This window comes from Sorex araneus, chromosome 8, assembly GCF_027595985.1.
Source record: "Sorex araneus isolate mSorAra2 chromosome 8, mSorAra2.pri, whole genome shotgun sequence".
Taxonomy (NCBI): domain Eukaryota; kingdom Metazoa; phylum Chordata; class Mammalia; order Eulipotyphla; family Soricidae; genus Sorex; species Sorex araneus.
This window is the reverse complement of record NC_073309.1, coordinates 30268135-30287635: the sequence shown is the minus strand read 5'-3', so window position 1 is coordinate 30287635 and position 19501 is coordinate 30268135. Positions and strand designations below refer to the sequence as shown.

The following is a 19501-nucleotide window of genomic DNA, read 5'->3' as shown; positions in this document are numbered from 1 at the left end:
CCCAGCTCTGCGAGGCACCCGTGCATCGCTGGGAGCGACCCCCAAGCACCAAGCTGGGAGTAACCCCCAAGCGCAACAAAGTCTCCACAGAGGGACTGTGCCTCCTTAGGGGGGTGGGTGGGGGGTACTTGCCTTGCACGTGTGAGACCCGGCACCCCCGTGAACCCCGCGTCTCCAGTCACCAAGCTGGGAGTGAATAGCTCCCGAACACCACCAGGTGAGGCTACAAATGTTTTTAAATAATAATAATAATAAAATCAAAAAGACTTTAGGTGTGGAGCTGGAGCAACAGTAACAGCAGGCAGGGGCCTTTTGCCTTCCAGGCGGCTGACCTGGGTTCGATCCCCGACTTCCCGTAGGGTTCCCTGAGCGCTGGCAGGAGTGATTTCCTGAGTGCAAAGCCAGGAGTGGCCCCTGAGCATCATGGGATGTGGCCCTCACACAAAAACAAAGAAACAAAGGCTTTAGGGGGTCTGAGTTGGCAGCTCCGAGCACCCCACTGCCCCTCTGGGGACGACGATGCCTCCTGCAGCCCAGGGGGAGCTGCGGACGGTGGGAGCCCCGGACTGGGGACCGCGCCTGACTCCCACAGCCCCCCCAGACACACGTCAGCCTCCAGGAGCCCAGCTGGGCGGGAGTTTCCTAGTGCCCTGTTTGAGTCTGGGGATGTGAGTGCGACTCCTGACGCACGGGCCAGCCTGAGCTCTCCAAGGAGCACAAAACAAGCTCCTCAGAACCGCACCACCAACTGACTCCCTGCCGCCCGGGGCCCCCATTGAACTCGGGGTGCTCTGCACCCTGATGCAGTTCTCAGTCAAATCGACTCTCCTCTCTGGGCCCTGATCCCTCAGGCACACAGACGGACTCCCTCGGACAGACAGACGCTCCAGGCACAGGCGGGCACAGAGCTGAGGCCCCCAGGTGCAGTGGTCAGGGTTGTCGGGCAGGCTGGGACGTCCACGGGGAGGATGCGCCGGACTGAAGGAACGGAGGAAAGGCTGCCTCATGACGCCCTTCTCTCGGCAGCACAGAAACGTCTCTCCCCCGCAGGACGCACGCACATGCGTGTTTCCTCCGGCCTACCACCAGAAAGGTCCATCGCCGAGGGACAGGCCACCTAAGCTGGGGGTGGCCGTGGTCTGTGAGACCACAGGGTGGCTCACAGGGAATAAGGGACATCTGTCCCCCCCAGCATGGAAAGTCTCACGGCACAGGACTTACATAGGGAGGAAAAAGCAAGTTACAGAATAGGTCCCAATATGGTGTCGTTTACATTTTTATTTATTTTTTATTTTTTATTAACGAATCACCGTGGGGGTACAGATACAGGTTTACATATCCTCGTGCTTGTGTTTCGGTCATATACAGCTTGAGTATCTATCCCTCCACTAGTACCCATTCTCCGCTGTTAACCCCATCATCCCTCCCACCCCCTCGTTTACGTTTTTAATCCGAAATCCACACAACGTGGATTCCATGGCTACATCTAGCCCCTAGTCCGTGGAATCTAAGACACCATGGATGGTAAAAGCAAAACAAAAACCCCACTTTCTCTTTGGGGTTGTTGTTTTGTTTGGGGGGGGGGGCCACACTCAGCAGTGCTCAGGGGGTTACTCCTGGCTCTGCACTCAGGTTTCCCTCCTGGCGGGCTCTGGGGGACCTCTCTGGGATACCGGGAATCAAACCCGGTGGGCAAGGCAAGTGCCCTGCCTGCTTTGCTATTGCTCTGGTCCCAACAAAAACACTTCCAAGGAAACCATGATGAAACACTCATTGTGGGGCTCATGCCGTTTCTGAGAGGCTCGGGGCGTCTGACAAGCTATGTCATGCACTTAGCGAACTTTCTGTGTGACCTGGGCCAGGAAGAGCATAAGCTAACCCAGGAACATTCATGGGGGGGAGGGGAAGAGGACAGGACACTCGGCGTGGAGGGCAAGACCTGCGGGAATTCAAACCTCAGAAATCTCAGACAAATGAAACACCGTCACGTGTGGGTGCAGCTCAGTGACACAGACGGTTTTTCAAAGAAACAGCGGGCAGGTCACAGCCGGAGAAATAGTACAGCGGTTAGGCACTTCACTTGCGCGGAGCCGACCCAGGTTCGATGCCTGGCACTGACTGTGGTCCCCAGAGCGTGTACCCTGAGTGCAAAGCCAAGAGGAGTTAAAGCCTGGGCACCAACCGGGGTGGCTCCCAAAGAGAAAACAAAAATGGTGAGGACAAAGGTGGAGGGGGCCTCGTGTACCCCCCAGGGCGAGATATGCAGCTGGGGAGTCCCAAAGAAGGGCTGGAGGCAGGCGCACGGTGCGGGGGGGAGTCCGACCTGGGGGTACCCTGGAGGGACAGTGTCGTGGAGACCAGCAAGAGCAGGGAGGAAATGAGATCTGGGGAAGCGTCTCTCGATACAAAGTCGACTCACAGATGCACACGAGGGTACTCGGGGCCGGGGACTGTCCTCCTGGACCCTGGCCGCAGCCTGACACCCTCCTGGACGCATCCCCATCACACGGGAGCGCCTCAGACCCGCCTTCTAATTCCACCTTAATATCCAATTCTCCGAGCCAGGGAGTGCTGACCCCGGCCGCCTCGCTGCCGGGTGACCTTAGTCTGCGCACAAATAAAAATAGCCTCGGTGCTCGAGCATGTGGGCTCCTGGCCCGGTCCTCTGGGGGTTCCCGGGAGCGGCCCCGCCAGCGAGTGGGAACCACGCGCCACAGAAATATGGAATGAACAAAGGCGCCTCCGAAGCGTCCTGACCTTCCCCCTTCCCTCACATTCTCCCCTCCCCGGCCACCGCCCTGAGATGCCGTAAACACAGTGACCCCAGGGCCGGGGGGGTAGCCACCGACGGACGTCTCTGCCATCGTGTTCATCGGGGGCTGACCAAGGGTGGGCGGCCTCCAATGCTACCAACCCGCTGCTCCCCGTCTCCCCCGTCACAGCTGTCCCACCAGGCCCCACCGCTGGCCCGGCCTGGCTCAGCCACCCGAAAAGTTGCCCCACCCAGAGGGCAAGAGGGAAATAGAGGCCCCGCTCCCCCCAAATCCACACAGGAAACGCCCCACCCCCGAAACCGGACACGGCCTCTAAACGGGGGTGCCCGGGAGCATGGAGCCAGCCAGGAAGTGGGGTCACCCACAGCCCGACACCACCATCACCCAGCCAGGCTCGATGCCACCCCAGGGGGACCGGGAGGAAAGTGGGGGATGTCTCTGGCTTCCTGCCTAGCTGCCACTGGGCACAGTGTGCAGTCACCGGGGCCCTCCAGACCGGAGCCCTGCCCCCCGCCGGGGGGTGTGTGCCAATCCCTCACCCCGTCAGGACCCCCATTACTAGCGACCCCCCGACTCCTGGGGCCCCCACCAACGAGAGCCTGTTATTAGATGCTCGTCAGCCACCCTGGTGAACCAACACACCAGCTGTTTCCTGTCGGGACCCGGGCTGAGAGGGTCTCCTTGATACAGGCTGTAAATAAACATGTCGACGAGGTGTTTGTTGAGACAGGGATAAAAAGACGTGCGAGGACGGGTGGAAAACACAGCCTCCAAGCGAGGCCGAGAGCACAGGCCCGGCAGCCCTCCCTGCCCCTGGCCAGGCCACTCCCTCTGCCCTCTTAGGCTCCTCCCCCGGGGGAAGGCCACCAGCCAGAGTGCTCTCGGGAGATGCCGCCCTTGCTGAATCTCACCCACAGGCTCCCATGTGCCAGCTCCCCCTGCTGCACCTCAAATTCCACCCACTGGCAGGGGGACTTTCTGGGAGGGATACAGGGTGGGAACACATGTGTATTTCTCCGCCCTGTGCCACCATGCCAACTCGTGCCCATCATCTTACCCAAGTCCCACACCCATCCCAACTACCCCCCCCAGCCCATGCCAACTTACCCTGCCCCAAGCACTTTCCCATGCCCCCTGGCCACCACTAAGCCACCCCAGGCCCGTCCCTATCCCCCATCTCTAGGGCGTCCCAGGCCATTCTACACATTGACCTGCCCTGTCTGCCCGCCTGAACCAAAGCTTCCAGCGGGCAGTCTGCCGTGCTGACACCACGCCAGGAGAGAGAGAAGGGGTGAAGGCGGGAGAGAGAGGGGGGGTGAAGGCGGGAGAGAGAGAGGGGGTGAAGGCGGGAGAGAGAGAGGGGGTGAAGGCGGGAGCCGAAAATGCAAACGTCTTCCGCCCCTGAACCGGAAAGGATGCATCTCCCGCTGACTCCCGCCCAGCTCTGCGGCCCCCCGGGAGCCTGAGGGACGAGCTCCTGAAGCCCCCCGTGAGGAGGTGTGTCTGGTAGCACCAGACAGGAGGAATTTCCAAACCCGAGGAGACACCACAAGAATCCCCAGGCGGGGGCCAGGGCGACAGCACAGCGGGGAGGGTGTCTGCCTTGCACACAGCCACCCACTCTGGGTTCAATCCCCGGGACCCCATAGGGTCCCCCCCCCCCAGCCCACCAGGAGTGCAGAGCCAGGAGTGAGCCCTGAGCACCACAGGGTGTGGCCCCGAACAACAATCAATTAATTTTGATTTTAAAAGGAGGAACTGGGGGCTGGAGAGATAGTACAGTGGGTAAGGCCCTCGCGCTACACAAGGCTGACCTGGGTTCTACTCCTGGCACCCTGTCTGGCTCCCATAGCCCCTCACCAGGAGTGATCCCTGGGCACAAAACCAGGAGTGAGTGAGTTTCCCGAGCAGCTGGGAGTGGGAGGGGAGGGGGGCAGAGACCCTCCACGAGCACTGCAGCAGGAGTAACAGAGCAGGACCGAGACTGCCGTGAGGACTGACCTGCAACCCTCCCGAAGCCCCTCAGCCCTCTCCCTCCACAGCACTCAGCACTGCTCCCCCAGGGCCACCAGGTCTCACGCCCCCCCCACCCCCGCCCCCCCCACACACAGAGCTCCGGGCTAGCCGAGCCCTGCAGGATGGGAGGGATGCGTGCCCATCCCCCACCTTCACGGCTGCCTCAAAGCTCTGTCTTCTCCGATGCCCCAAAACAGTGACGTCACTTCCAAAGGCAGCCAAGTCCCAGCCAGTCAACTCCAAAATAAAACTGTTTAACACAAAATGAACCATTTTATAATCCCCTGTACACATCTCCCTGAGCTGGCACACCACGCTGCTTAAAAACTCTGCCAAAACACTCAACCAAGAGTTGGGCTTTATGGCAGTCCAGCGCCAGAGTGACAGTTCAGATCTCCCTGCGCTCTTCCTGTCCCGAACCCGTGTGCTCTCCCCGTCCACAAGTCCCGGGAAGGGCAGGAAGCCCACCGGGGTTGCACTCCTGAACCCCATGGCCAGAGAACAGATGAGCCTGGCTGGTTTCTCATCTGTTTGGGGATGTTCTTTCTTTTTCTGGGTCGCCTGTGGGATGCCAATCGCAGGAAGGATGGCAGGATCCAGAGGAACTGTCACTGTCATCCCGTTGCTCACTGATTTGTTCTAGCGGGCACCAGTAACGTCTCTCATTGAGAGACTTACTGTTACTGTTTTGGGCATATCCAATACACACGGGTAGCTTGCCAGGCTCTGCCGTGCGGGCTCCATACTCTCGGTAGCTTGCCGGGCTCTCCGAGAGGGGCTCCAGAGGAACACTTAAAAAAAAAAATCGCTCCCTCTCCCCTTCCCACCAGCTCCCCTGCCCCCACCGCCCTCCCCAGCCTTGAACGGACAGACTGGGGAGCCCAAGGCTTCGAGAGGGGCAGGAGAGATAGTTCAGCAGGTGGGGAGCACTCCTTGCACACGCCCAGCCTGAGTTCTATTCCCAGCTCCCGGTATGCACCCCCCCCCCGTCACCGAGCCCCTCCAGGGGTGATCCCGAGGGCAGAGTCAGGAGGTAAGTCCTGAGCACCACAGGGTGAGGCCCCAAACCCAAATGAGAAGCACCGCTCCTGGTCCGGCCACAGAGGACCGCGGGGAGCAGAGTGGGCGTCTCATCTCTGCAGCTAAGCGAGATAACCTCCACTACCAGGTCCCGCTGCCCCCGCGCCAGCGGGAATGGCCACCTCTGACCTGTCCCCCAGCCTCAGCCGGCTCAACTTTGGGTTCCAGGGCCCACACATCTTCTCTCTTCAGCTTGCACCCCCTCCCCCACACTGCTCCGGGCAGCACCCTGACTTCCTCTAGGGAACATCTGGGGCGATGGTGGGGAGTGGGCGGTGTTGGGGGGAAAGGGGGCGAGTCTGCCATCTGGAGCACCGGCCTGGCTAAGCCAACTGCCATACAGCAGCGTCAGAGCTCAGAGATGAGGTCTAGGAAACTGGGTCCTGCGTGAGGAGTCAGCGGATCCCTGGATCCAGCCGCACCTGAAGCCAGCACTACTCCTGACACTGCCGTGAGTGCCTCTGGATCCGCCTGGCTCCGGAAAGCCCGGGGTTAGTTTTCTGACACTAGCTGCCGAGAATTCCAACGTCCCCTCTTGCAAGCATGCTTTATCTCCCCCCACAGCTCCGTGTTCTCTTGAACACACACATACACATACATACACACACACACACACGCACACACACACACACACACACACGCACACACACACACACGCACACACACACACACACACGCGCGTGCGCACGCACACACACACACACCCCAGCCTACCCAGTATTCTGCTGCTCATGGGGAGCCACCCCAGGGCCAAACAGTGCCACACAGACCGTAGCAATCAGCCAGCAGGGGCCAGGGGGTCAGCACCGCCCCCCCCCCCGCGCCATCCCCCGTGCCCAGCGCAGCCCCAGCTCATAGTAGGGCGCTCTGCTCACTCCCGGCCGGGTGGAGCCGGGCAGAGCCGGGTGGAGCCGGGTGGAGCGTGCCTTTCCTTTGAGCCGCTTGGCTTTGTTGGAGTCAGACTAGGTCACCGGGAAGAGTCGCAGCTACAACAAAGGACGCGCGGTGTAGCACCACTCCCCGCGCTTTGCCTCTTTTACCCCAAAACCAGGTCAGGATCCAGCTGGAGGCAGTTTCCATCTCAACCTGCGGGCATTTCCCAGAGCTTTCGCAAAACCTCAAATTGGAGGTAACCGAGATTGATTACTCGGGGAACGCAGTTTTCAGATCTTTATACCCAACAGGATCCGGAATTAGCACCAGCCCCTCCAGGAGAAAAGGGGGGTGGGGGCGCTCTGTGGCTCCTGACCACAGAAGAAAGGCACACGGAGTGGTGGGGGGTGGGGCGGGGGGGACACGGATCTGGGAGTCACCAGTGGCAGACCTGGGCGGGAAGGTGAGCAGGGCACGGGGGTGGGGGTCAGGCTGAGTCTGCGGGTGATGCCCAGTTTCCAGAGCTCTGCAGGCACACGGGGGAGGGGAGGAGAGGGGAGGGGAGGGGAGAAGCAGCAGAACGGACAAAGCTGCTCGCTGGGACTCGGAATTACTTTGGCTGCACTTTGCCCTGCAAGGGAGGGTGGGCGACGTGAGCCCCAGACAACACCAGCTGTCCCCGGGACCCTCGCCTTTATACACCGACCCACACCAGGACACTTGGGCCCCAAGAGCCTGGCCCTGGAGGCTGTGGGTCTCTATGGCCCTCCCGGCCCCAGCCCGAACGCCCCCACCTCTCCCGGACCTGACCCCCAAAGCTCACATGTGAAGGGAGGGCGGCAATTCCACGGTGCTGCCTGGGGGGTCAGGGATGGTGGGCATGACCTGCTGGGCACCAGTGCGCCGCCCTTGCCAAGAGTCAGGGAGCCAGTGAGGTTCACAGGAGTACACGTGCCCACAAGTGACCCCCAGCGCCTGCCCTGGGAACCCTCGGATGCCCCAGCCGAGCCCTCCACGTGGGGCCTGGGAAAGGTGCCCCCTCCTGAAGAGGCCAGCAATGTCCTCAGACCCGGGGGTGGGGGGGATGCCCCGGAGACCCTCTAACATTGGCTGTGTGTGAGAGAAGGGCACAGCTCTGACCAGGTGACCTGTGGGGGGGCCCAGCCCTGCACCCACAGAAACAAACAACTCGGCCTGAGGGCCGAAGAGATAGCACAGCGGGTAGGGCACTTGCACACAGCCAACCCAGGTTCGATCCCCAGCATCCCATAGGGTCTCCCAAGCACTGCCAGGAGTAATTCCCAAGTGCAGAGCCTGGAGTCACCCCTGAGCATCACCGGGTGTGACCCAAAAAGGAAAAAAAAAAAAAGAAAGAGAAAGAAACAACTCAGCCGAGCAAGCAGCTCAGTCCCGGGAAGGGCTGCGGCCTGGGCCTGGACGCCCCCCGACCCACCCAACAGCACACAGCGATTCCCACACGCAGGCCGGTCACCCTCCCCAAGAGGACAAGGCATGTTCCTGGCCTCCTGGGCAAGTCTGAGGCCCCGTGGTCCATTCAGAATTGTCAAGTGCCCAACGGGGAACCTAGCTAAAGTGCACACCATCTGTCTATCTGGTTTGCTTTGGGGGCGACACAGGGTGGTACTCAGGGTTTACTTCTGACTCTGTGCTCAAGGATGACTCCTGACGGGGCTCAGGGACCTTAGGGGGTGTCGGGGATTGAGCTGGGGTCAGCCGCATGCAAGACAAGTGCCTCACCCTCTGCACTATCTCTCTGTCTCTGTGTCTGTCTGTCTGTCTGTCTCTCTCTCTCTCTCTCTCTCTCACACACACACACACACACACACACACATACGCACGCGCACACACAGTCCCATGCAAACAGCAGACACACTTTCTTTTTCTTTTTCTTTTTTTTTCTAATTTTATTGAATTACTGTGAGACAGTTACAAGCTTTCATGTTTGGGTTACAATCTCACAATGATCACACCTATCCCTCCACCAGTGCACATTCCCCACCACCAATATCCCCGGTATAACTCCCCTTTCCCACCCTCCCCCTGCCTCCATGGCAGACAATATTCCCCATACTCTCTCTCTGCTTTTGGGCATTATGGTTTGCAACACAGACACTGAGAGGTCATCATGTTTGGTCCTTTATCTACTTTCAGCACACATCTCCCATCCCGACCGATTTTTCAAGCCATCATTTTCCTAGTGATCCCTTCTCTGTTCCATCTGCCTTCTCCCCTCCACTCATGAAGCAGGCTTCCAGCTATGAGGCAATCCGCCCTTGTGTCTACTGTCCTTGGGTGTCAGACTCACGTTGTGTTAATTTTATACTCCACAAATGAGTGCAGTCCTTCTATGTCTGTCCCTCTCTTTCTGACTCATTTCACTTAGCATGATACTCTCCATATCTCTCCACTTATAGGCAAATTTCATGACGTCATCTCTCCTAACAGCTGCATAGTATTCCACTGTGTAGATGTACCAAAGTTTCTTTAACCAGTCATCTGTTCTAGGGCACTCAGGTTGTTTCCAGATTTTGGCTATTGTGAACAGTGCTGCAATGAACATATAGGTACAGATGAGCAGACACACTTTCTTTTGGAAACTTCTAGGCTGAAACGGCCGAAAGAAAGCAAAGCAAAAGAGAACTCCCCAAACACACACGCAACCTCTAAAGGCACCTCTAAGCACCTCCTCTCCTCCATGTGCTGGGGATACCTCCTGGGCCCAGTAACAGGAGGCTCTGGCTGCAGGCACAAGGGGACGGGCACTCAGGTCCAGCCTGGAGAAGTGACCCAAAGCATACCCGCAAGGTCTGTTTGCCGCCGAGGCATTCCTGAGGTCAGTGAGTGCCTTAGACCCCACTCTAGGACAGTGAGTCAGCGGGTTGGAAAGATGCACAAGGTCTTTGAAGAAAATCCTTAGACACGCCCAGAACTCAGACACTGGCCCTGGGGAGACGCAGGGAATGTGGGCTCTGCCCACCCCGCCCCGTCTTCTCTAGTGCAGCTGGTGTCCAGTCCTGCCCAAACCCCACCCATGTAATGGGAGAAGGGATGCAACCCCACACAACACCTTAGAGATGCTTCCAGAAACAGGCCCCCCCAGGCTCCAGAAGGTGACCACAGTGTCCCCACATAAAGGAGTGGAAGGGACCACACTGGGGAAGCCTGTGGATGCCACAGGAGGTGACAAGCACCCTGGCCCGAGAAAAGAACGCCACAGGGTGCCCAGCGGCAACACACACACACACACACACACACACACACACACACACACACACACAGCCTCGGCCTCGCAGCTTCTAAGGGGCACTCGAGGGCAGGGAACGGGTCACCGGCCAGGTAGACATAAGGTCACTGGTCCCGTCCACTCATTTCCCTCCAAATCGGCGGGACCCAGGGCCTGATTAACAAGGACAGTGGTGAGGGCACTTGCCCACCCAGTTTCGATTGCCAGCACCTCATATGGTCCCCTAAGCCGTGCCAGGGGGAATTCCCTGAGCACAGAGCCAGGAGTCAGCCCTCAGCACGGCCAGGTGTAGCCATGAAGGAAAGGGGGTAAAGGGCAGAACACAGGGTCAGCCTCTTCCCCAGAGGCCATGGGCTGTGAGTGGACAGCATCTGCTCCAGTCCCCCCTGCGGGGTGCTAGGGAAGGTGGGGGGTGACACAGGGGCTTCATCCTGCAGAAGAAAGCTGGTGGGGTTCCCTCCCTTGCTACCCAGTGCTGGTCTCTGGATTTAGCATGGGCACAAATGCAGGGGGCAGGAGGAGGAGGGGAGAGAAGACATGTGGGGTTTGGGGCCGTGCACACAGCCACAGTGCAGGGGCTATTCCCGGCTTCGGGCTCAGGAGTGACCCCTAGTGGTGGCTCGGGGAACCATGTGTGGGGCCCGGGATTCAAACCAAGGCCTTGACCTTCCATCCTGTACTATCTCTCCAGCGCCAGGCTCCTCTCTTCCTTCCCCAAGATCCCTTTCTTCTGGTTACACATTCCCTGAAGATCAACCCCGTCCAAGCACAGCCGAGGAATATCTGTGCTGCGATCATTTTCCGCGTTCCTTCTCCGGGACACGTCCACCGCCTGCCCACTGGTGGACACCTCTCTCCCGCCAGGGAACCAGAGCGGCGCCATCTAGTCAGCACTCTGGATGTGCATCGCCACCCCGGGGAGGGTCACTCTGAACGGCGGAGACCACTGCGTCTCCACAGCGCGGCAGGTGAGCTCTTTGCAGATCCAGGAGGTTAAAAAGAGCATTTCCCAGCGGCCAGAGAAAGGCAGTACAGCAGGCCGGGCACCTGCCTTCCTCAAAGCAGACCCAGGTTCAATGCCTGGCACCCCCTATGCTCCTCTGAGCACCCCAGGAATGATCCCCTGAGTGCAGAGCCAGGAGTAACCCTGAGAGCTGCCAGGCGTGGCCTCCCAAATCACCAAAATTAATGTTTAATTGAAAAAATAATAAAAAAGAGTGTTTTCCTCATCTAGCCCAGCGAGCAGGACCTCCCTGTGAGGGTGAAAGCTCAACAAGTAAAGGGACCTGTCCTTTACCGAGAGCCACCATGTCCCCAGGACACAGGTCGGGGGTGGGGGGGTCACAACAGACACAATGCTTTCCCTCGAGAAGCTGAAGGGCAGCAGCAGGGAGGCACTGGAGCCAACAGGTGAAGACCACCAGGCCCTGTGGGCCCGGAGTGGGCAGGGGTGGGGTGCACAGTGCCACGGGGGCACGGGAGGCACTGCAGAGGTGTGTTACATGCAGCAAGCACTGGGTACCGGAAGAGCCTCTGTGAGCCCCCGAGGAGAGTGGGGACCCCACAGGGAGCTCCACCTGGGTCCAGATCAGGAACTGCCACGTGGAGGAGGATGACCACGTGCCCAGGTCTAGCTCCGAGCTGTTGCTGAAGGCAAGTCCTACACCAAGGGGCATGCCACGGCCAGAAATCTCCAGCCCAATCCCTCTGTCTCTACACGGCCAAGGGAAAACCCAAATCCTGCCATGGGCACTTTCCTGAGGCCAGAACCATTCCCCAGCCCCCACCCTGCGGGCAGCACTCGGGGCTGCTCACAGCTGAAGCTCGGCTGCCTCCCGGAAAGGCACTCTTGGTGCCAGGGAGCACGGAGTGGGCCGGTCCCCCAAGTCCAGGCAGGCGCACACAAAGGACTGAACCAGCCGCTAGGCCGGCCAACCTCGCAGCTGTCTGCAGTGCTCCCGGAAGTTCCCGGAGTCCGTTAGAGAGGCCCGCATCCTCCCAGCTCCCGAAGGCAGCGAGAGGCCCCCATAACTGTTTAGGGGACCCACGACGACTTGGCCAACACTCCGATGTGTCAGTGCGAAATTCAGCGTGTTCCCGTCTCCACATCGCTTGGGGGCCCGGGTTGCAGGAACTTGCCCTCACCAGTCCAGCCCGCAAGCCCAGTGCTCCGGCCACTCCCTCCCTGTGCTCACTGGCCATTCCTGTGAGGACTCGCGTGTGCCAGGGCGGCCTCCACCCACCGTGCCACAAGACTCCTGCTCAACCTGCAAACGAGCCACCCTGAGTATCTGGTGGCACCTGGACATGGTCCCGGTCAGCCAAGGTCATTTACTCAGTACAGCTGTAGAAAAGACTGCCCAGGAACCAGGGAGGGTCCAAGAGCTGATACTTAGCATGCCCGGGGTCTGGTTCCACCCTCAAGGATGGTTCTGAGGGCTGCTGCTCGGCGTGTCGGAGGTCCAGCTCCATCCTCAGAACCACATGACACTCTGAGCACTGCCAGCGAGTCACCCAGAGCACCTACCTGGGAACAGACCCCTAGAAACACCAAGTGAGGCCCCCAACATAAATTTTATTCATTAAAAATTAATTAGTGGGGCTGGAGGGATAGCACAGCGGGTAGGGCGTTTGCCTTGCGCGCGGCCGACCCGGGTTCAGATCCCAGCGTCCCATATGGTCCCCTGAGCACCGCCAGGGGTAATTCCTGAGTGCAGAGCCAGGAGTGACCCCTGTGCATAGCCAGGTGTGACCCAAAAAGCAAAAAAAAATAATAATAATAATAATTAGTAAAAATTATTTTTTTTTTTAAATTAAGAGTGTTTCAGGGCTGGGCTGGAGTGGGTAGGGCATTTGCCTTGCACGTGGCCAACCCGGGTTCGATTCCCAACATTCCATATGGTCCCCTGAGCAATGCCAGGAGTAACTCCTGAGTGCATAAGCCAGGAGTACATTGTCGGGTGTGACCCAAAAAACAAGAAAAAAAAAAAAAAGAAGAAGAAGAATGTTCCAGGGCTGAGGGAGATGACTCAAAGGACTAAATGTGCACTTTGAACGAAGAAACCCGGATTAAACCTCCAGCATCCCATGGTCCCCAAATGTGGCCAGGAGAGGCCCCTGAGTCCAACCAGGTGTGGCCCAAAATCTCCTCCAAAGAGAATACAAAGAGGAGATGAGACAGCGGCTGACGATGCTTGCCTTGTGCAAGGCACGATCCCTGGCACCAACCCCCAGGAGGACCAGCCCCGACCAATAAGTGCTAGGCACCGCCCGAGATATACCACAGGGAGTGGCCTCCAGGGTCTCCTGAATATTGCTGGGAAGGCCCCCCCCGCCGATCCATCCCAATCAGACAAGGAAGAAGATGTATGCGGAAGAAGAAGCCGAAGCTGGGGCCACTCCCCAAAGGGTGCAGACGCCAAGCACAGCTCACAGACCCGGCTCCGCCCACACTCGCCACCCCATGGCCGGGGCTGCGGGCACGGCGAGGACCGGTCCCTGCGCCTGACTTGGGCCATGGAAGCACACCAGTTTCACGCATGTTTCTCCTGCCACGTGTCTGGGAGGCCCCATCAGTGCTTCTCCCGCACCCCGCAGATGAAACGCGCTGGCAGGGACGGCTCCTGGGCCCCTGGGCTCTTCCTCGGCCATCAGAGTGGGTGGACAGACAGCCCCTGTGTCAGAAAGACCTCCAACCTCACGGCCGCCTTCCAGGCCCTGACAGGGCAGGTGCAGGCCCGGCCCAGAGGGCACACAGGGACGCAGGAGGGAGCCCGGGCCACTCGGCTACAGCCGCTGCAGAGAGAACCCCACTTGAGACCACCCCCCCAAAATACACCCAGTCACAAGCAGACTTCCAGGCGCTCCTGCCTGGGGTGGGGCCTGCACCCCCACACGCCAGCCCTCTGAGGGGACAGCAGGGCTGCGGAAAAGGCACGGGGGTGAGAGCCAGCACTGACCGCAGACCCCAAATTGTCCGCAGCAGAGGGAAGGCCATTCCCCCCACGCGAGACTCAGTTCTGTCCTCAGACACATGTGCTGGGCGCCCCAGCGGGATTTTCACCGAGAGGGGCTGGTGACTAACAGGCATGTGCACCCCAGTAGAGTGGTGACCCCTGACCCGAAACTGGGGGACCCCTAGAGGCATCTGCAGACCGTTGGGTCTGGCTCACACGCCAACACAGACCGTCAAAACAAGCCCGGGCTGGAGAGATGGTGAAAGCACACGCCTGAATCATGTGGCCGACACCAGAGCCACCTCCAGCACCCCGGAACCCCGCAATCATTACAGGTGCAGGCCAGAGGGCCCGAGGACCGGGCTGAGAGCCGAGTCCTGGCAACACAGGACCGAGCTGCCCCGTGAACCTGCACCCAGCACTGACGTGGCACCCCGGTTAGTGCTGGAAGGGGCCTCCAGGATCACTTGGCCCAGCCATTTAATCATCTGACTCGGCTGGCTGAGCTTAGAGTTAGTGCCACCTGGGGCCCCTTCCGGCAAGGCCCCTACGAGGCTCAGGTCTACCCAGTGAGCTGTGACAGGGCCTGACCCCTGGGAGAGATTGCCCCATGTCCCAAAAAAGCCCCGCTGGGCCCCGAAGCCTCAGCATCTTTGGGGGCTAATCTTCTCCCATCTGCTCCCTCCCCAGGCGGAGAGTGGGACAGATCTACCTGGCTGGCGCGGGGACAGGTGTGACTGGAGGAGCCATCAGAGCAGCACCCCCAGTGTGGCTTACCAACTTTCGGGACAGAGAGAAGAGGGAAGGGAAGCAGGCGTGGGTCCCAACCGGCTTCCTGAGAGTTCATCCCACCCCCGCTGGGTCCCCTCTGGGGCGCTCATCGGACAGTTGAGGCCTCAGCCCACAAGCCGCATCCACAGGCTTCTCGTCCTCAAAGCTCCGGGCGGGACAAGTTCCGAGAGCCAGGCCAGATTCACAAAAGCCGGCTCCGTCCTCCGAGCATCCCCAAGCCCAGAAATATGCCCACCCGCCCGCTGGTGAGGCCACCACATCCCCAGGAACACATACATCCCCCCCCCAAATCCCCAGGCTCCGCCGCCCCGCACATCCCAGGCACGCAGGTCCCGTGAGGTCGCCACTGGTGGCGCCTTGCCTCGGGAGGGAGGGAGGTCGGTCCTCGGGAAATGGAGCAGGTCTGTGCCGGGAAGGCGGGTCGGGGGCAGGGGGTGGGGGTGGGGGGTCAAGCAAACGGTGGCAACGAGCCCCCCTTCCTACACGCTCCTCCCGGCCTTTGAAACTCCCCCTTCCCATACCCCAGCCTCCCGTTCTCTCCGTCACACACTCCTTCCATGCTTAAGCTGCTTAACTTTGCACTCACAACCTCCTAATTGCTGGGTTTCCAAAAGGTCTCCCAGAAATCCTCAGGCAGGCCCACCCACACAGGGCCCAGTCCTGGGCGGGGGGAGAGATGATGGGGGGTGGCCAGGAGACAGGGCGCCTCCACCTAGGGCCCGCCCGCCTGCCTGCCAGAAAAGCCGTTGCTTTTATTTTTAATTTTATTTAAAAGGCGGTCCAGGGTACCCCAGACACCACAATAAAATGACATTAACTGTAAAATTACATTATTAATTCTTTAATCTCACTCGAGGCGTCAAGCTGTTGCTATGTCCAATTATCCGCATAACCACCTGTCAGGCTCCCGGCGCCGGTTAGCATTACCTCCAGGACAGTGGTGGGCCCGGTGGTCCGTCAGGTCTGCCAGAGACTCGAAGTCCTGCTGACAATGATCGCAGGTGTAAATTGACTCATCCTCCATGTCTTCATCATCCTCATTTCGCTCCTCTTGACTTGTCACGCTGTTCCTGTCTTCCAGCGCCCGGCTGGCCTTCCGATCACACTCGGGGTCTCCTTCTAGGCCTCCTGCCAACGGGAAGAATACAGCCCGTGTCAGCTGACGGGGTCTTGGGAAAGCGCTTTAAAAGACTCACCGACATTTATTAAGATACATTTAATTACTCCACCTCCCAGGGTCCATTATTCTTAACACCTCTCAGTCTATTAATATATGGATTTTTTTTTGTAGCATGTGGTGCCATAATTCACAACTCGATTCTTTCATTCCTGCTGCAAGCCTTTGAGGGGGATTTCCTGTCCCCGTCCCTCCGTGCACGGTTGCTGGGGTCAGGGCCCCCATCAGGGAAGAGGAAAGACCCAGTTTTTTTCCCACACTTCCCTCGAGCCTCCAACAGCTGTTCCTAACACACCCAAATTTTCATGTGCCCCCCGCCCCGCCCCGGAGCCTGGCAATTTAGAGCCGTGAGGTCTCTTAGGCCAAGTTCACCTCCACATCACCAGCCTCTCCTCCCGAAGCAGCGATGTCGGCGCCTGGTCTTTGCAAGGTGCCCGGAGCCTAGAGTTAGGGGCGTGCAAGTCTGCAGGGCCAAGAAATCACAAACCAGAATTGCCCGGAGCACCCACACGCTCGCAGACTAGCCTCAGAGTCATTCCACCACCACGTTTTGTTCTGGTTTGGGTTTGGTTTCTTGATTTTTTGCACCACACCCAGTGAGGCTCAGGAGTTACTCCTGGCCGTGCTCGGGGGACCATATGGGACGCCAGGCATAGAACCCAGATCCACATGCAAGGCAAGCACCCTACCCACTGAGCTATCTCTCCGGCCCCCATCACCCCTGCTTTTAGGATGAAATTCCTAGCCAGTGCTCAGCAACCTGTTATAGGTCAGCGACTTTCCAATGCAACAGATCTGCTCAGGGTTCCACTTCTCCACCTCAACACATCCTTGAGGCGAAGGGACCACAGGCCCCACCCCTGGCCACAGAAAAGGGGGGCTCCGCTAGTTCCGTTTCCAGGCAAGCCTCCAGCTGAAGGCCCTGGCACCCCACATCCTGACTCCACCGACTGCACTTTCCCACTGGGTGGGATGAATAAACTCCGATCTGAAAGATCAACCCGATATATCAGGAACCCATAAGTCAGCGAGCAAAGAATGTAGTCGACAAAACCCAAGAGTCTAGAACTGTCCCAAGAGATGTCAGTGGATCAAAAGTTGCCAGTTAGGATTGGAGCAACAGTCCAAAGGGTAAGGCCGCAGACCCGGGTTCAATCCCCGGCACATATGGTCACCCCCCAACCCCCCTCCAGCACCATCAGGAGTGATTCCTGAGTGCCGTGCCAGCAGTAACTCCTGAGCATCACTGGCTGTGGACCTCCCCACCCCCCCGAAAAAAAAAAAGTAAATAATAAAACTTGCCAATTATGGCCAGAGTGATAGTACAGCAGGATTCGATCCCCAGCACCCTAGATGGTCTCCCAAGCCTTGCCAGGAGTGATCCTGAGCACAGAGCCAGGAGTACGCCCTGAGCATGCCCTCCCCACAAGAAAACTGGCCAAATATGGAGCTGGCACGTTTGGACAGTGGGTAGAGCATGTGCCCTGTGTGCGGGAGACCCAGGTTCCATCCCCAGGACCATGTATGGTCCCTTAAGCATAGGGGTGATCCCTGAGCACAGAGCCAGGAGTAAGCCCTGAGCACAGCCAGATGTGTCCCCCTGCCTCAAAATGCCAGTTAAAAGCCAGAGACCCGAATGGAAACTCCACGTGCCTGTCCTCCTTCAGCAGTCAATCCCGGAAACGTCTCTCACTGTTCACTCACGCACCGGCAGCAAATCAACCGAGAGAGATCTCTTGCACACGTGGAGAGGTGCAGGCAAACCTGCATGTATGTATACACACGTGTGTCTGTGTGCATCCCGTGAGGCCCACCGAACACTGCAGTTGCCCACACAGGCTCTGCCATGGAACCTTCCAACCCCAGCGGTCACCAGATCAAGAAAGAGAGAAATGAAGCCAAGGCTGCACAACTCCAAGGTGGAAGCCACCGTGCTACAAACGTTCCCATACAGAAACAGATCACGTGACCAGGCTCTGCTCCCCGCGCCGGCACAGAGCACACCCAGCCAAGCACCCGACTCCCAGAACCCGCACACGCAAATCCCCTCTTCCAAGAGCCAGCTGCGGTCTGGGGCCCCGTCGTGGCCTGATGCTCGGCTTGGCGCTGCTCGGAGGCAGTAAAAAAATCAATGCTTCCATTTGTGGCCCATCGAAACATCTCTCTTCTTACCAATTAAGGGATGTACGATTTTTAGGTTCTTTTATTATCAGAGCACGCCAACTCCCGGCAATGCAGCGATCCCATTAAGGGCCAGGCCGCATGTTTATCTCAGGACGCGGGTCGGCTGCAGCGGCAGCCACAAGCAGAAGCGGACAGCAGAGAAATGAGAATTCACATCTGGGGTCTTCGGTATAGTAAGTCACCGCACAGCCGCGGACACAGTGAAAACTCCTAGTTTATAGTCTCTCCCCTTAATAAAGGGGTGAAAAAAAATTTTTTTTAGAAGCGGGAAAAGAAAGTCATAATTCTGGCTTTCTCGACGACCTCAGCTCCCCGGATAGTAAGTTACATTCAGCACCACCCCTTGCACTACTTTATTTAACACACAATTTAATAGACACGTTTAAATTATCCCCTTGGTTTTTTTTTTTTGTTGTTGTTTTTTGATTTTTTTTTTTTGGCCCTATTTACTTGGCAGCACTTTCCATAATAGCTCATCTAATCCGCAACTGGAACCACAAACATTACAATGCATTTGATCTCTTTAAGTCTGGTGCATCCTGTTGACTCAGGAGTAGATAAATCAGAGTGTCAACTCGGGTTTTTATAAGGCGAAAGCCCATAAAGTCATCCAAGAGTATAAATCTGTTTTAAGGCACTGTCGCCTCCCCTGCCGCTGTCTGCTAATGGGAAGGCCGGGCGGCTTCGAGGAAACGGGTGGGCTGGGCGGGTGGGCACGGGAGTGAGCCAGGCGGGGACCTCATCGTCTGGGGCTCCCCAGGGCCCCAAGGCCAGTCAGTCTGACTCCGGGGAAGGGAGGAGGAGGAGGAGGAGGACAAGGAGGAGGAGGAGGAGGAGGAGGAGGAGGAGGAGGAGGAAGGCAAGACTCACGCCCTGAGGAAGCCTGAGGGAACATGACTCCCCCTGAACAAGCCCCCTAGGCCCCTAGGCAGAACCCAGACCGTGGGGACAGGAAGCCCAGGCTTCATGCCCAGGAAGCCCCACCATAAGGCTGGACAGAGGGGGACTGCAGAGGTATTACTTGCATGCAGTAAGATCTGGTTCAGTTCCCAGCATCGCTCGAGATGCACCACCAAGGTGGCCCAGGGAACCCGCCAGCTCAGCAGGGACCCCAAGTTGAACCGGCAGTTGGCAGAGAATTGCCAGAAAACACCCCTAGCCCGAGTCAGGACCCCTGAGCTGCCCCTGGGAGCCCCTCAAAGAGAAATGGTCAATGGGGTGACTATTCCATTGGCAGGTGTGAGAAGGGGCTCTTGGGAGGTCCTCCAAAGCCACGGGGGCTGAGGGGGGGACGAAGCTACCAGTCCCGGGGAAAGGCTGCAGCCTGCGGATCCCCCAGTTCCCCACGGTCCAGGAAGAGGGACTGTGCACACAGGGTGCTGGG

At 58.5% G+C, this 19501-nt stretch overlaps 1 protein-coding gene across 1 annotated transcript in view; it reads right to left on the bottom strand.

Moving 5' to 3' along the window:
- Positions 1-19501, bottom strand: part of ZNF423 (zinc finger protein 423) — a 346485-nt gene that overhangs the window by 208425 nt on the left and 118559 nt on the right. The window contains exon 3 of the mRNA XM_055146043.1: positions 15684-15884. Coding sequence (XP_055002018.1) covers positions 15684-15884 — 201 coding nt within the window. The remainder of the gene's footprint in view (positions 1-15683; positions 15885-19501) is intronic.